Source organism: Megachile rotundata, chromosome 7 (assembly GCF_050947335.1).
Source record: "Megachile rotundata isolate GNS110a chromosome 7, iyMegRotu1, whole genome shotgun sequence".
NCBI lineage: Eukaryota > Metazoa > Arthropoda > Insecta > Hymenoptera > Megachilidae > Megachile > Megachile rotundata.
Window position 1 is genome coordinate 14011400 of NC_134989.1, and position 15676 is coordinate 14027075.

Below are 15676 nucleotides of genomic sequence, written 5' to 3' on the forward strand. Positions count from 1 at the left end.
TTAAGAACTTGTTACTTACTTGAATTGGCTCTCAATGTTGTTCAACCAAAGTACCAAGCTGTCCAGCGCATCCTGCACTCCCTGGCTCCTAACCAAAGCAGCGTCCAGCTCCTGGCACTTCTCACCAATAGCGTTGGTCAGCTGTTTATACTTGTCTTCCAGTGCCTTTGCAGGTTCCTCCAGTTCATCGACTTCCTTTGGCGTTAACTGTCCATCCAGTGACCTCAGAAGTGCCTCCACAGTCACCTTAACGTTCTCCACCAGCCGTTCGTTCGCGAGCATCTCATTGTTCAACGCTTTAGCCTTGCTCAACTGATCCTCAACCTGTTTAGGCTCAGCCGCGACAGGTTCAGAGATTGCTCTATGAACCTTCGGCTCCACCTCTTTCAACCAGTTCCTAGCTTTCTCCAAGGACTCGCGATAGTCTCGCTGTCTTCCACCGACACCAGACAATCTATCGGATAGCATATTCGCTCGCGATAGCAGATCTTTGTATTGAGCAGTGACGATAGACACTTCGCCGCGTACAGGCGAGTCCTGACTGGCTACAGGCTCCTTATGAGGCAATCTTTGGGGCAAACTGGTTCGGAACTCGTTCAGAACGTGTAAGAACTCCTTGCTTTCGTCGACGAATTTCTGTGCGGCCATAGTGATGAATCTAAGGTCAGCTTGGTGTGCAATGACGTCGCTGATGAAGTCACGCGTCGCATCAGTGCTGCTGTTCAACCTGTTCAAATCGGTCAAGGAGTGCTCCTTCTCTTCCAGGACGCGTCTGGCGTTGTCCAGCCAATGAGAGAACGTTGACAACTCGTTCCTGTGGAAAGGATATCAATTAAGAGATTGAAAATAGAGGAATGTACTTCGTATACTTACTTGAATTTGACCAAATCGTCTCTGGCGGCTGTTAGGCGTTTCACCATTCGCTCGGTACGATCCGTGGCTCTGTCGAACCTGGTCTTCAGGGACCGACCATTTTTCTCTAGCGTGGACACTTCTTCGCTGGACAACACGTTGCTACCGGTCAGGACCACCTGGCGAATTTGATCGAGACAGGAGGCGACGGGGCGGGAATGGGCTTCTAGGTCCTCTTTGATCTCCTGAAAGTATAGTTTTACATTAATATATAATGCAAGTCTTTTCTATGGAATCCAGATTCAGGTTAATGAAATTGATCTTACTTTCATGGCGTTTATCTGATTTCGAAGATCGTCGATGTCTTCCTTCACGTTGCCTTGGTTGGCTAACTTGTCCTCGACCTCGGATATCCATTGTAGCAACCTCGACGACGTTTCGTCGCACAGTTTGTACTTCTCTTCGACCGCTTGCTACAATGATTTGCAACAAAGAGAACATGCAAATTGATATGGAATGCGACAGGCGGTGCGCGCGTAATGACTTACTCTAACGTGCTCTATTACTAACAAGATATATGTAACGATAAAACCGCCCTCTTACCAATGGCGGTCGCTCTGTAAGGGATAAGATTAAATAAAAAAAACAGGAGACATGGTAAGCTTAAAAAACGTATCTCACGCATGCAAACACATACACACACTTGGAACGTAAACGTAAAACACGTTATAAGTAAACAATTAAAATTAAAATAAAGGGTAAACAAAACACAGTCTCTTTTTTTAGAAAAATAGATCTGACTGATCTGCAGCGAGTAATCGAGCTGCATAATTTGTCCTGTACGTGGTTTTCTCTATGCAGTCTCGAAGCGAACGAGGACACAAGCCGCGTTCTCGTCAGTAAGACGCGTCCACAAGCAAAATAAGAAACGATCGGGTTCAAATGACGACGAGTGATAAAATAACGAGAGAGAGATGAAAACTGGGGAAATCGGAGGAAAAAGTCGCGCTTACGATTACAGGATATATATATATATAAATAATTTATATTATATTGGCATAAACGTTTGTCGAGCTACATATGCTACACGTGCTCAGAGATTTCCGCAAACTCGTGCTAGAAAGAAACAGGATCGAGCTAAAACTGAACGTAATAAATACCTGAAAAAGAAAGGAAAACCTCTGTGTAAATAATAATCGAACTGAATTAAATGAATAAGGTATATACGAGCATCATATCGTATCGAATAAATTTTCGTTACTTCGATGAGTATAATGTAATGTATAATGGGGGACGGTTTCTGTGATATGGCGGCGTGTGCGTTCGATGGTAACCCGTTAACACGTTGAATGATGTGAGGGAGTCTGAGGGCGTCATCACTTTGACTTCTACGTACTTTCAATTTTATAATATTATTTATACGTCAGAGTCATTAATGATGTCGGCCGGCAAAGTATTTACATAATTGCGTACAGTAGATTCTCGTTATATTGTCATCTTTATTCTTTGTTGAACAGTAAATGTTAAATTTTGATGCGTAGGAACGCCTACTGTTACTATAGCGGCGCGGAGTAACGCCCCCGTTGCTATAGCGACGCGTAGTAACGCCTACTGTTACTATAGCAACGCGTAGCAACGCCCCAGTTGCTATAGCGACGCGTAGTAACGCCCTCTGTTGCTATAGCAACGCGTAGTAGACACGTTCTGTTACTATGGAAGACAATAGAGCGAGAATCTATTGTGATTACAATTATAATGTGCCATAGTGAACATTCAACGTGTTAACCCTTGTGCAGACAATCAGACACCCACTAATACCTACTGAAACTGTAATAAACGTAGCAATTTAAAATATTGGTGAAAATGAATTCGAAAAATACAGACTACTAAAAATAAAAATGATTACATGATGACTCGACTGCCCGCACAAGGGTTATGCATGCGATCACACGTAACACGTGGCTACGCAATGAACTTCGCTGTACTTGACGTCGTTAATTGCCCCAATTAACTGCTTGATTATCAGGATACACGTTAAATACAATTTTCTTAGTAACGTCTCACGCTTTGCTTCTGCCTTTCCATGTCAGGATTCATAAAGAATTTAATTTCAAAAATAACAAAAATTAAAAGGAAGGTGATTCGAAGGAAAGCGTTGAAACGTGGACGAACCAACGTGCAAATAACCATCAACGAACGTTAAACGATATATTATTAATCTAATTATATGAATCGAATTAGCCTTGCCGATGCGATCAGGCGACACGAAAGATAGATCGATGACACGTATTACATTCAAGTTAATCGATTAAATCACACAATTACCGTGACGAACGTAATCGTTCTCTCTTGTTTATCGTTTTTAGTATGACATTAGCCCCCTGTTACGTGAAAAATAATTGTGAATGACGTGCGCAGTTGGGTATATGATGCGAGCGTGAACGAGACAGGATAATTAAATAAGGGAGGAGCGCCCCACGCGAAACGATATCGTTCTTCATTCGCTTTCTTTATCAACGGGTGTCGTTCTTGCGTTGGATCTTTTAATTATCGATTATCCGCGACGAGACGATCTGTTCTTGACTCGATGACATTCTTTTATATGTATCGTGGCACGCTCTTATTACGGGGCTCCATGCAGGATGATAAGTTCTGATGTCGGTGCTTCTGGTTAAACGATTGTTTTGCTCTGTTGCTAGTTTGCTGCTATCGGCAAGATCGCCGATAGTAGGATACACGAGGACGTGTATTCGCAGGTTCGTGGTCGGCTATCGTCGCACACGTAGAGCGATAGACGACCGGATGCATCGAAGCGTACAATAACGTAACGATCCATTACCTTTGGCAAGCGGTTATTTGAAAAAAATTAGATGTAGAAAACAAAAAATATATAAAGACGTTAACCCTTTCGGCGTTCAAAAAATTACTGTTGTATATTATTAAAATATTCGTATCGTATCCAGCACGTATCGTATCCGACACGTATCGTAACCAGCACGTATCGTATCCGACACGTATCGTATCCAGCACGTATCGTCTCCAGCACGTATCGTATCCAGCACGTAACGTATCCAGCACGTATCGTATCCGGCACGTATCGTATCCAGCACGTATCGTATCAGACACGTAACGTATCCAGCACGTATCGTATCAGACACGTAACGTATCAGACACGTATCGTATCCAGCACGTATCGTATCCGACACGTAACGTATCCAGCACGTATCGTATCCAGCACGTATCGTATCCAGCACGTATCGTATCCGACACGTAACGTATCCAGCACGTATCGTATCCAGCACGTATCGTATCCAGCACGTATCGTATCAGACACGTATCGTATCCAGCACGTATCGTATCCGGCACGTATCGTATCCAGCACGTATCGTATCCGACACGTATCGTATCCGACACGTATCGTATCCAGCACGTATCGTATCCGACACGTAACGTATCCAGCACGTATCGTATCCGACACGTATTGTATCCAGCACGTATCGTATCCAGCACGTATCGTATCCAGCACGTATCGTATCCGACACGTATCATGTCCGACGCGCATATCAACATTTAACATACTCTACATGTACAATATTTATACTATTCCGTCATATCCGCGTATCACAATACAACTGTTTAACTATCGTTTTAAATAAAATTGTATACTCCGTATATTTCGAACTGTACACAGCACCGAAAGGGTTAAATAAACAATAAAAAAAAAAAACATGAACAAAAAAGACAAAAAGATCGTTTAGCAAAAACAGAAAATAAGAAAAACGTAGTAATAGCAAGGAAAGGAGAGTTCAAAGGAAGAATAAACGTCGTATAGGACGACGAAGTGTACAGTATAGAGAAGAAATCGAAGTAGAAGAAGAAGCAAGAAAGAGTGCCACTTACCCTAGCTTCTGCGGTGAGAATATAACCCTGCTCCAGGGCTTTCGCGAAGTCGACGTTCTTTCCCGATGGATCTTCGATAAGCCTGCCCGCTATAGGATCTATTATCTCGGTATTAATAGCCTCTAACAAACTAACGATTTTACCGGTGGCGGGTTCTTTGATCACCGTGCTGGACGGATCTATCAAGCCTGAATCGATCGCCTCTTTCAACGTGGTCGGTTTACGATCGGACGCGGACGCGACCAGGAAGGGATCATTGAAGCGACCGGAAGTCGCATCGTAAAGACCAAACATCAAGGCCTCTATGAACGATAAACCCCGTTTAGGTGTGATTAACAGTTCGGTCTCTAACGCCTTCGACAACGGATACAATCTGGACGTTTCCGTTTCTAAAACGTTCCCTTTCTCGGCGTCCATCAGACCTTTCCTGAACGCCTCGGACAACTTAACGAGCTTCCTCTTCTTCGTGTCCTTGATCAACGCAGAGTCGGAGTCAACGATACCAAGGTCAACCGCCTCTTTCAATGTAACGGGCTCTCCGGTCTTTGGATCCGTCAGTTTTCCACTCTCCATGGACAAGTGTCCTTTCTCGGTAGCCTCCTCGAAGGACAGAGGTTTGATGAAGAACACTTCAACGTCTCCGAAACGCACGAATCGAGGAACAAGTTTGCCATCGGCCGTTTTAGGTGCATCACCCTCGAAGGTTGCTTTGACGGATGGATCCAGCATACCGTCAGCCAGGACGTTGCTGACCGTCACGAATCGACCGCTCTTCGGGTCTCTGATCACGGCTGCGTTTTCATCTAAAAGACTACTATCCACAGCTTCTTGAAGAGTATACTCCTGTCGAGGTTCCTCCTTGCGAATAAGACTCCTTCGCGCCGACTGCTGTGTCATAGGTTTCTCCAAGGTCACCAGAAGACCACGTTCGAGAGCCACATCTATCGGATAACCCCGTTTCGTTTTCGAGTCGATGACTCGACCCTGAGGAACGTCGATCAAACCGTTCTCGATACCGGCAGAGAGGGACGTTATTTGTCCGGTGGTCACATCTTTCAGGGCGGTGGTGTCGGGGTCCAGGAGGCCCACATCGAACGCTCGAGCTAAGTCGTGGCTCTCGTTAGTGCGGGGGTCGACGAACACTCCAGTCTGACCTCGGTAGAGGTAACAGTTCACTGCTTCCTCGATGCTGAGCGGGAATTGAGAAGGCACGATGTATCCCTTGTTGGCAGCCTCCCGCAGATTGATCGGTTCTTCGCGTTCCGGCAGTGCGTTGTAAGTACCGCGGATGTCATCGATCACTCCTGAGGAGACAGCGTCGGAAAGTGGCAGATACTTGTCAGATCTGACGTCCCGGATGATGGAGCCGTGAGGATCGATCAGCTCTGATCTGCAGGCTTCCGCTAGGGTCAGAACCTGGTTGGTCGACGGGTGAGTCAATTTCCCGGTCGCGGGGTCGTAGATGTTCATCATGATCGCTTGGTGGAGGTTGAACTCCGCGGTTTCGATGTCGACGATCAGACCCAGCTGCAGGGCGAGAGTCAGGGACACGGTCCTGTTCGCTCCAGGTTCTTTGAACATTCCTGACCGTCTGTCTATCACCGTGGCTCGACAGGTTTCAGCCAAGGACAGCAACCTGTCCGCTCGTTTATCCCAATAGCAAGGTAGTGTAGGGTTGATCAGACAATTCCTCATCGCCTCGTGCAGGGTGACCGCTCTTCCGGTGGTAGGATCCGTAATCTTTCCAGTCTGCTCGTCGTAGAGACCCTGGTGAATAGCGCGTTGAAGAGAAACAGCGGCTCTGTGGTCCACTATGAGGCCAGCTTCGTACGCTTCCTGCAGCGACATGGTGGATTCTGGTGTCACGTTCACTTTACCCTTAGATCCGTCGATATAGCCTGTTCTGATGGCCTCCATCATAGAGATTCTGTGGCGGAAGCCACTCCTGCCGTCCTTCACGGTCACTGAGTCGGCGTCGATCAGGTTCTTCCGTATGGCCTCGATTAAAGTCAGGTAGACACCTGTCTGGGGGTCCAGGAACATGTTGGTCCTCTTATCGAGAATGCCTTTGGAGATGGCCTCGCTGAAAGTCATGGGCCTACGGGCCTCTAGAAGCAATCCGTGTTCTAACGCCTCACGGAAGTCCACCGGTTTGCCCTTCTCGTTGGTTACTGTGCCGGTCTTCGGGTCAACTATCAGCTCCTTGATGGCTTTGGTGAAGGTGATGGCCTTGCCGTGTGGCTGACGTACCACCACCGCTGTGCTGGGGTCGATCACGCCGACTTTGATGGCGCGGTCGGTCGGCAGCTTCTCTCGAGTCTCTGGAACGATGAAGCGACCGGTGGTCGGCTCGTAGAGACCCTTGAAGACGGCCTCTGGCAGGGATATCTTGCGTTTGGCAGGCACTATCAAGCCACGGTCGAGAGCGTCGGTCAAGGACAACGGTGAACTGGTGGACGGATCGATGGCTGTTGCGGTCTTGGGGTCGATCAGACCCTGCTTGATGGCCTCGCCCAGAGAGATGATCTCGCTGTTCCTCGGATCCTTCACAGAAGGACTGTCCTTTGCGATCAAGCCGTTCTCCAATGCTTCCTCGAGGGTGTAAGTGACTCCATCGATGTCGAAGGTGCCTTTTTCGGGATCGTAAGTCTGATGGGCCAATGCCTCTTGCAAGGACCAAGGCTTCACCGTGCTGAGGATGTACCCTTTCTCATAAGCGACGTCCAAGGTCATAGGGTGTGGGGAGAGGAGGATTCCCTGCTCTAGGTCGATCAGCTGATTCTCTTCAGCTTCTTGCAAGGATAACACTCTGTCGTTCCGGTCGTCTCTGACCATCGTTGTCTCTCCGTCGACGTAGTCGGTGGCCAACGCTTCCTTCAAGGTAGTCTCCTCTCCTGTCCTGGGGTTGGCGACCAGGCCCGTTCTTGGCGAATAATATTCCTGAACTATCACGTCGATCAGGGAAGGTACGAAACCCGTGGTGAGTATCATGCCTCTGTCGAGGGCGACGTTCAATGGTAACAGCTCTCCAGCCTTGGTGTCCCGAAGACGACCCGTGTTAGGGTCCAGGAGCTTCGACTCACCGCCTAACGCCTCTTCCAAGGATAAGAAGGTTCCTGCTTTCGTGTCCTCACATTCACTAATGAATGCGTCAATTATTCCTCTTCGTACGCTCTCTTCGACATCTATGGATTGACTGGTCAGCGTATCCGTGATTTTACCGGTGTCCTCTTCGTACAGTCCCTTTCTGATGGCAGCTTCCAGAGAAATTGGCTTGCGCGACTCGGGTACGATCAACCCTTTCACGAAAGCGTCTTCAACGTCGACCTTCGCGCCGGACTCCAACACTTCCGGAAGAGGAGACACCTCGTCGTTAACTGGATCTCGTATGCTGATCGAATCTGGGTCGATCAGACCTATTTCGATGGCTTCGTTCAGTTTCAGCATCTTGTTGGTGGTTGGATCTCGTACTTCGCAGGTGGCCGGGTCAAGTAGGCCAATTTCAACGGCCTGTCGTAAACTTAGACCTTCTTTGCTCTCCGTCGCTTCAGAATGTTCCATAGGTGGTCCTTGCTTGATGAGACCTAGCTTCACTGCTTCGAAGAAGGGAATCTTTTTACCAGTCTTAGGGTCAACCATGTTCCCCAGATTTCGGTCGACCAGAGGCTTCGCTATCGCGTCCCGAAGAGACACGTACCTGTCCCTTGTTTTGCAGGTCAAGTCTTTCACCAACACCTCGTCTGGGTCAAAAATTCTGAGTTCTAGAACGAAGTCGTTGAACGAGATAACTTCTCCGGTTTCTGGGTTTAGGAACCTTTCTTTCTCAGGGTCGTACGCGTCTCGAACGACGAGGTCTTGTACCGTCAGATCAGGCGTCACTTCGATCACGAATCTCCTGTCGCCTTCTTCGGATTCGAAATCGATCTCCTTCTCCTGTTCTTCGTCAGGTTCCTCCAAGGATGTCTCAATCGGTTTCTGTATTTGACTAGCCTCTGATGGTTCCTCCACTTTTACAACTGGTATATCTGCTTTGGAACGCTGTTCAGGTTCTGTTTTCAATGTCTCTGGTTTCTTTTCTTGTGTTTCTTTCTTTGGAAGTTCGGATTGAATCTCTGACTTCAAGGCTTCCTTTTGAGCTTGCTCCGACGAATCTTTTGGAGTTGGAACCTTATCTGCTACTTTTTGTACAACTTCCTTTGTAAGATCATCTTTTGATGGTATCTGAGGTGCTGCGACTGCAGTTACCTTCTCTTCTTCTTTAGCAGTGGCTTTAACAACCTCTTCTTCAGGACGTGTGACCTTAACAATATCTTCTTCAAGACCAGTAACTTTAACACCGTCTTCTTCAGGATGTGTGACCTTCGCAATATCTTCTTTAGGTTGTGTCACCTCAACAATGTCCTCCTTAGAATGTTTGACCTCAACAATTTCTTCTTTGGTATGAGTGACCTTGACAATGTCCTCTTCAGGATGTGTGGTCTTAGCAGCGTCTTCTTCAGGATGGGTAACTTTAACAACGTCTTCTTTGGGATGTGTGACTTTAACGTCTTCTTCAGGACTAGTAACTTTAACACCGTCTTCTTTAGGATGTGTAACTTTAACAACGCCTTCTTCTGGACTAGTAACTCTAACAGCGTCCTCTTTAGGAGGTGTAACCTTAGCAATATCCTCTTCAGGACCAGTAACTTTAACACCGTCTTCTTTGGGATGTGTAGCAATGTCTTCTTTAGGAGTGACTTTGACAGCGTCCTCTTTAGGAGTGTCCTTGACAATGCCTTCTTTAGGACGAGTGTCTTTGACAATGTCTGCTTTAGGAAGAGTGTCTTTGACAATATCTACTTTAGTGACTTTCGCAGTATCTGCAGAACGTGCAACCTTAGTGACTTCTTTTGTTACCACTTTCTCTTTGCCAGCAGAAGCATCACGAACAGCATCATACACCGCTTTTCCAGCCAAGACGGGTGCAGCGACAACAGCCAGTAATCCCAACTTCGCAGCTTGCTTCAAGGAAACTCCTCCTCCTTCAACGTCCTTCGTCTTCCCTGTAACAGGATCGATCATTCCCTTCTCAAGTGCCTGCTTAGTCGTCACAGTCTCAGCGGTTCTTGGATCATAAAGAACAGTGTTTGGATCCACCAGTCCAACTTCCACCGCCTCTTTGAGGGTGTAGGACTTCTTCGTCTCCGGGTCTAAGAACCTCTCCGTCTTCTCGTCGTAAATCTGATCGATGGGTTGCTTCTCGGCCGTGGGATCTGCTCGATCTTCCAGCAAACCGTTCTCGATAGCCTTCTGAATGGACATGGCACATCCTGTCGACGGATTCGTGTAGGTACCAGCGTTCATATCGAGGAGACCCTTCTGTAAAGCATCATCGAACGTCATTTTGATGTCCTTCGTGGTGAACTCTACCTTCTTTTCAGATTCCTCCCTGACGATTCCTTTCGTACGAGCCTCGTCGATCGTCATGGTGTCTCCGGTCTCCATGTTTCGCACCTCGTTGGGACCCACCAGCGCATAACCTGATAAAATATCAATGCTCTTAGTGGTAACTGTATGATGGCAGGTGACTGTCTCCGTGATACCGGTGGTAGTTACTGTAACGGATTCGCTGCTTATGGGTGGTTTGACCACCAGCAGACCAGATTCTATGGCCGTCAATAGACGCACTGGCGTACCAGTCGTCGGATGAACGAAGACACCCTTTTCTCTATCAATGAGGCCAGCCTCTAGCGCTTTGGTCACCTCCATGCTATCGGATGTCACTGGACAAGGTAACGACATGATGAAGTTACCCTTTATAGCGTCTTCCAAGGACAAACGTTCCTCCGTGATCGGATGTCGTATCTCTTTGCCCGCTGCGTCTATGAGTCCTCGTTCTAAGGCAACTGTGAAGGTCATACCAGCAGGAGGTATTCTTTCTTGGTCCCTGTCCGAGTCGGCGAACACGTTGCTCTCGACAGCCTTCACCAGGCTGACGCTATCACCTTGACTAGTTTTTATCAAAGACCTCTCCGGGTCAACGAGGTCACTCTCAATGGCACTGCGAAGGGTTTCTGTGCGACCATCTGAACAGGTCAACTTTGATAACGGGTCTACTATCTCGCAAAGAATCGCTTCTTTCAATGTCAGATGTGCACCGGTCTCTGGATGAACCACCTTGCCCTCGTGAGGATCGAGCAGACCTTGTTTGTACAAACCAGGGATGGACAGACTTTTAGCCAAAGGCACCAGAACATCGGCACTCACGGGATCCAAGACTCCACGTTCGACTGCCTCACCGATGTTGAGGATATCTCCTCTTTGAGGATCGACGATCTTCCCAGAATCTGCGTCTATTTTCTTGCTGCGAATAGCTTCCGAGAGAGTGACAGGTTTACCGTCCTCCACCGCCATTTTCCTTGTAAAGATCTCGGCGGTTTCCGCGTCTATCAATCCGCTCTCCAAAGCTTCCTTGGCTTTCACCACACGCTTCCTCATCTTCTGAAGAACGATGGACTTGGTTTCGCCCTCCGAACTTGGCCACACAACTGTCTCTCCGATAATTGCTTCGTATTTAGGATCGAAAGGTTTGAACCTCTCTTCGTCGCCTTCTTTCGAGATGGAAGGTTCCTCGCTGGTCGCCGCCGTTGGCGAGAAGTCGGTCACAGAATCCATCACGGATGTGGATCCAATGGCAGAATCCGATTCATAGTTCGGTTTGCCGATTATCGAACTTTGGTCCCGATCGATCGGCGACGATTCTTTCATTTCACGAGGTATGTTGGTGTCCGAAATAGGTGTCGAAGACGTAACAGGAACCAGAGGAATACCCAACACGGTTACTGCCCCGAACTTCGCAGCGTCCATCAAAGATAGCTTCCTGTTTTCGTTGACGTAGTATTCCAACGTCTTGGGATCGATTATACCGCGCTGAATAGCTTCCGGTATGCCTTGAATTGCCTTTCCTGTCACAGGGTCTGTAACGATCACCACATCCATCGGCAACGTACCGTCGGACAAAGCCGCTAATAATTCCTTCGACGTTTTAGTTTCAGTGGAAATGACTAGAGCGGTGATTGGATCATAGATCAAACCTCGCGAGACTCGTACGGGATCCGGAATCCCGTAACTTTCGGAATCTTTGCTGTCTAGCTGCTTCGAAGGATCGTCGAGTCGCATCACCTCCAATTTGTCCGGTTCCCCAGACATCTTGGTGATTCGCAGTAACCTCTGTTGAGAGTGATCGATGTCGGGTGTTTTACCCTCCAGGAGGACCAGCCCTCTGTCAATCGCCTCCTTCATCGAGATCTTTTGTGGGTAAGTGTAATGGCCGGTGGAGTCTAGGATGTTCTTCTCCAAACTGCGGAGCAGGGAAACCTTCCTGCCGTTGTTCGGGTCGATCACGAAGCTGGAGTTCGGGTCGATGATCCGCAGTTTCACGCATTCCTCGAATGAAACCAACCTGTCCGTTCCTGGGATGATGAAGAGACCGGTGGTTGGATCGAAGAGTTTTCGATCGATCGCTTCGGAGAGGGACCATCCATCGGTTGGTAGTTCGAATACTCTCTTTTCCATCGATAAGCTGTCCTCTCTGGATGGGTCACTGATCATGCTGGTGTCTTGGTCCTGATCTGGATCCTTGTATCGATTACTCCTGGATGTCTGAACAGCATTGTCGTTATCCTTCGCTTTTGAAGAGTCCTTGGCATTAACGAGAATGCTCGCTTTCGCTTCCGAAGAAGTAACTACGTGATCTTTAGAGATAATAGTCGTGGTAGTGCCAATTGCTCTAGGAATGTTGTCTTTCAGAGAAGGTTCAAGAGTCTCTTCGACGTCCATCGCTTCGACATGTACTCGTTCTTTAGTCGATCGTTCAAATCCGTTGTTAATCTCTTCGTGTTTAACTTCTTTTACCTTTGTGGTAGTCTGCGTGGTGACAGTGACGTTCAATAACCCCGTGAGCAACGCAGCTCCGTCGGGAGTAATGATACCACGTTTCATCGCATTTTCGAGAGCTACCGGTTTCTTGGTCCTCGGATCCAATAACAGACCAGTCTTCGGATCGATCAGCTCCGAGAAAACGGCTTCAAGAAGAGTGATCTCTTTGCCTTCTTCGACGATACCGATACCTCTGTTAAACATCTCAGCAACTTCCGGTCGAATGTAACCTCGTTCTTCAGCCTCGGCCAGCGAAACTCTTTCTCCGGTATTCGGATCGACGATATAACTGCCGCCCGACTTGGAACTGATCAAACCTTTCAGCAAAGCTGCGTTCAAGCTCACGTACTCTCCGGTCAAAGGATCTCTGAAGCCATCCACATCAAATATTGTCTTCTGTGCGAGCGAGGTAACCAGACCCTTCTCAACGGCTTCCGAAATAGCAATTTCCTCGTCGGTGTTCGCGTTTCTGTAAGTGGTCGTCTTAGGATTGATCAAGCCACGATCTAACGCCTCGGAGAGCGTGATCGTTTCACCGGTCGTCGCGTCGACAATTGACTTCAATCGATCGGCGTCGAGGACACCTCTTTCGATCGCTTCCGTTACAGTTAATTTGGTTCTATGCGCGGGGCTGGTGATCTTCCCGCTCTCGTCGATGATCTCCGAATCGCGACAATCCTTCAGGGTCATTGGTTTCACTATCAGTCGTCGTCGACGCGCCTCCTTCAGAGACAACTTCTCCATGGTGAGACCGTGCATATATTTGCCGGTCTTAGGGTTGACGATGCCCAGTTTCATGGCATCCAACAACGTCACTTTGGTATCGTTCCTAGCGTCCACGACCTCCCTCGCGTTTGGGTCTAGTATTCCTTTCTCGACTGCCTCGTCAAGGGCGTAACTCTCTCCCGTGATCCTGTCAAGCACCCGACCTAAGGTCTCGTCCACGAGACCTTGGGATATCGCGTCGGATAACGGTAACGCGTTCCTCTTAACGGTCACGGTTACGTCGAGTTTCGCCAGGTAACCTCTCGCGTGAGCCTCCTCGACCGACAGCCTCTCGCCATCTTTCGTAACTAGCTCGCCCGTCCGCGGATCCAACGCGGAACCCTTGCCTACGTCGTCGTCCTTTATCGCATCGGCTACGCTAACCGCGCCCTCATCGACGGGGACACTCTCTTTAGAGTAAGTTACCTTCGCTCTATCTGCGTGCCCGGAACCGTCTGGTTTCTCCGCGTCGAACAGCTCCCGCTGGATCGCCTCGAGCAGAGACACCGGACGTCCCTCCTCGTCGAATCCGCACGGGCCTAGCAGACGATCCGCGAGACGCGCCTCGATTATCTTCTCGCGAGCCGCCTCCTCGATCGAGACGGTCTTCCTGCCGTCCCTCGAGCACGTTATCCTACCGTTCCTAACGTCCAAGATCCTAAGACTTATCGCCTCGCCCACCGTCAACACGTTCCCTGTCCGTGGATCTACGATACCCCTAGCCTCTATCACGTTCTCTGTACCTATACCCTCTTCCACCCGCTCTATCCTCTTAACGCTCCTACTCTCGCTAAAATGCACGCTGCTCCCGCTAATACTGCTACTCGTTCTCGACCACGACGCCTCGTCCATACGATCCTTCTTCTCATCCTCCTCTTGCTGCCGCTTTCGAGACACTTTCTCGATATCCTGATCGGACTGCGTCGTCGTGATCGTTCCCCCATCCCGATCCACGGACGTACTCCTACCATCGGGACGAGTACTCTCTTGAGAACTGGAACGTCGTGTCGCGTCGCTGGACACGACCGTCTCTGTCCTCTCTGTACGTTCTGTCCTCTCGCGCCGCTCTAAACTGTACCTACGGCATAAGGAATATATTAGGACCTCTTAGGCGGAAGGTTCATTTGAAGATTAACCCTTTCTTTAGTTGCAATTTTGGTAGACCTGTGGCGTAACTAGGTAGGTAGGTAACTTTAGTTAGGGGGATCAACCTTGAATCATAATGTAATATTGTATCGATTAATGTAGGGACACGAGTTAAATATCCACACGTTGGATTACTACGCGTTAGATATCTAAGCGATGTATTCCAGCGCGTTAGATATCTAAGCGTTGTATTCCAGCGCGTTAGATATCTAAGTGTTGCATTACTACGCGTTAGATATTCACACGTTGCATTACTACGCGTTAGATATCCACGCGTTGCATTACTATGCGTTAGATACCCAAGTGTTGCACTCCAGCGCATTAAATATCTAAGCGTGGTATTCCAGCGCGTTAGATATCCACACGTTGCATTACTGCGCGTTAGATACCCATACTTTACATTACCACGCGTTAGATATCCACACGTTGCATTACTACGCGTTGGATATCCACGCGTTGGATATCCACGCGTTGGATATCCACGCGTTGCATTACTACGCGTTAAATACTCAAGTGTTGCACTCCAGCGCATTAGATATCTAAGCGTGGTATTCCAGCGCGTTAGATATCCACGCGTTGCATTACTACGCATTAGATATCCACGCGTTGCATTACTACGCGTTGCATTACTACGCGTTATATATCCACACGTTGCATTACTACGCGTTGGATATCCACGCATTGCATTTCTACGCGTTATATATCCACACGTTGCATTACTACGCGTTAGATATCCACTCGTTGCATTATTACGCGTTATATATCCACGCGTTGCATTACTACGCGTTAGATACCCAAGTGTTGCACTCCAGCGCATTAGATATCTAAGCGTGGTATTCCAGCGCGTTAGATATCCACGCGTTGCATTACTACGCGTCAGATATCCACGCGTTGCATTACTACTCGTTAGATATCCAAGCGTTGTATTACTGCGTGTTAAATATCCACACGTTGGATTACTCCGCGTCAGATACCCAAGCGTCGTATTCCAACGTGTTAGATATCCACGCGTTGTATTCCAGCGCGTCAAATATCCACACGCTACATTACTACGCGTCAGATATTCAAGCGTTGTATTCCTACGCGTTAAATATTC

At 48.2% G+C, this 15676-nt stretch overlaps 1 protein-coding gene across 37 annotated transcripts in view; it reads right to left on the bottom strand.

The window, feature by feature from the left end:
• Positions 1-15676, bottom strand: part of shot (dystonin-like protein short stop) — a 105072-nt gene that overhangs the window by 29399 nt on the left and 59997 nt on the right. For all 37 annotated transcript variants that reach the window (XR_013038698.1, XR_013038697.1, XM_076533406.1 and 34 more), the window contains 4 exons: positions 4753-14512; positions 1179-1325; positions 874-1097; positions 20-814 (listed from right to left, as the gene is read on the bottom strand). Coding sequence is in view for 35 of the 37 variants with exons in the window: in XM_076533406.1 (XP_076389521.1) it covers positions 20-814; positions 874-1097; positions 1179-1325; positions 4753-14512 (10926 nt within the window). In the remaining 2 variants the exon portion in view is untranslated. The remainder of the gene's footprint in view (positions 1-19; positions 815-873; positions 1098-1178; positions 1326-4752; positions 14513-15676) is intronic.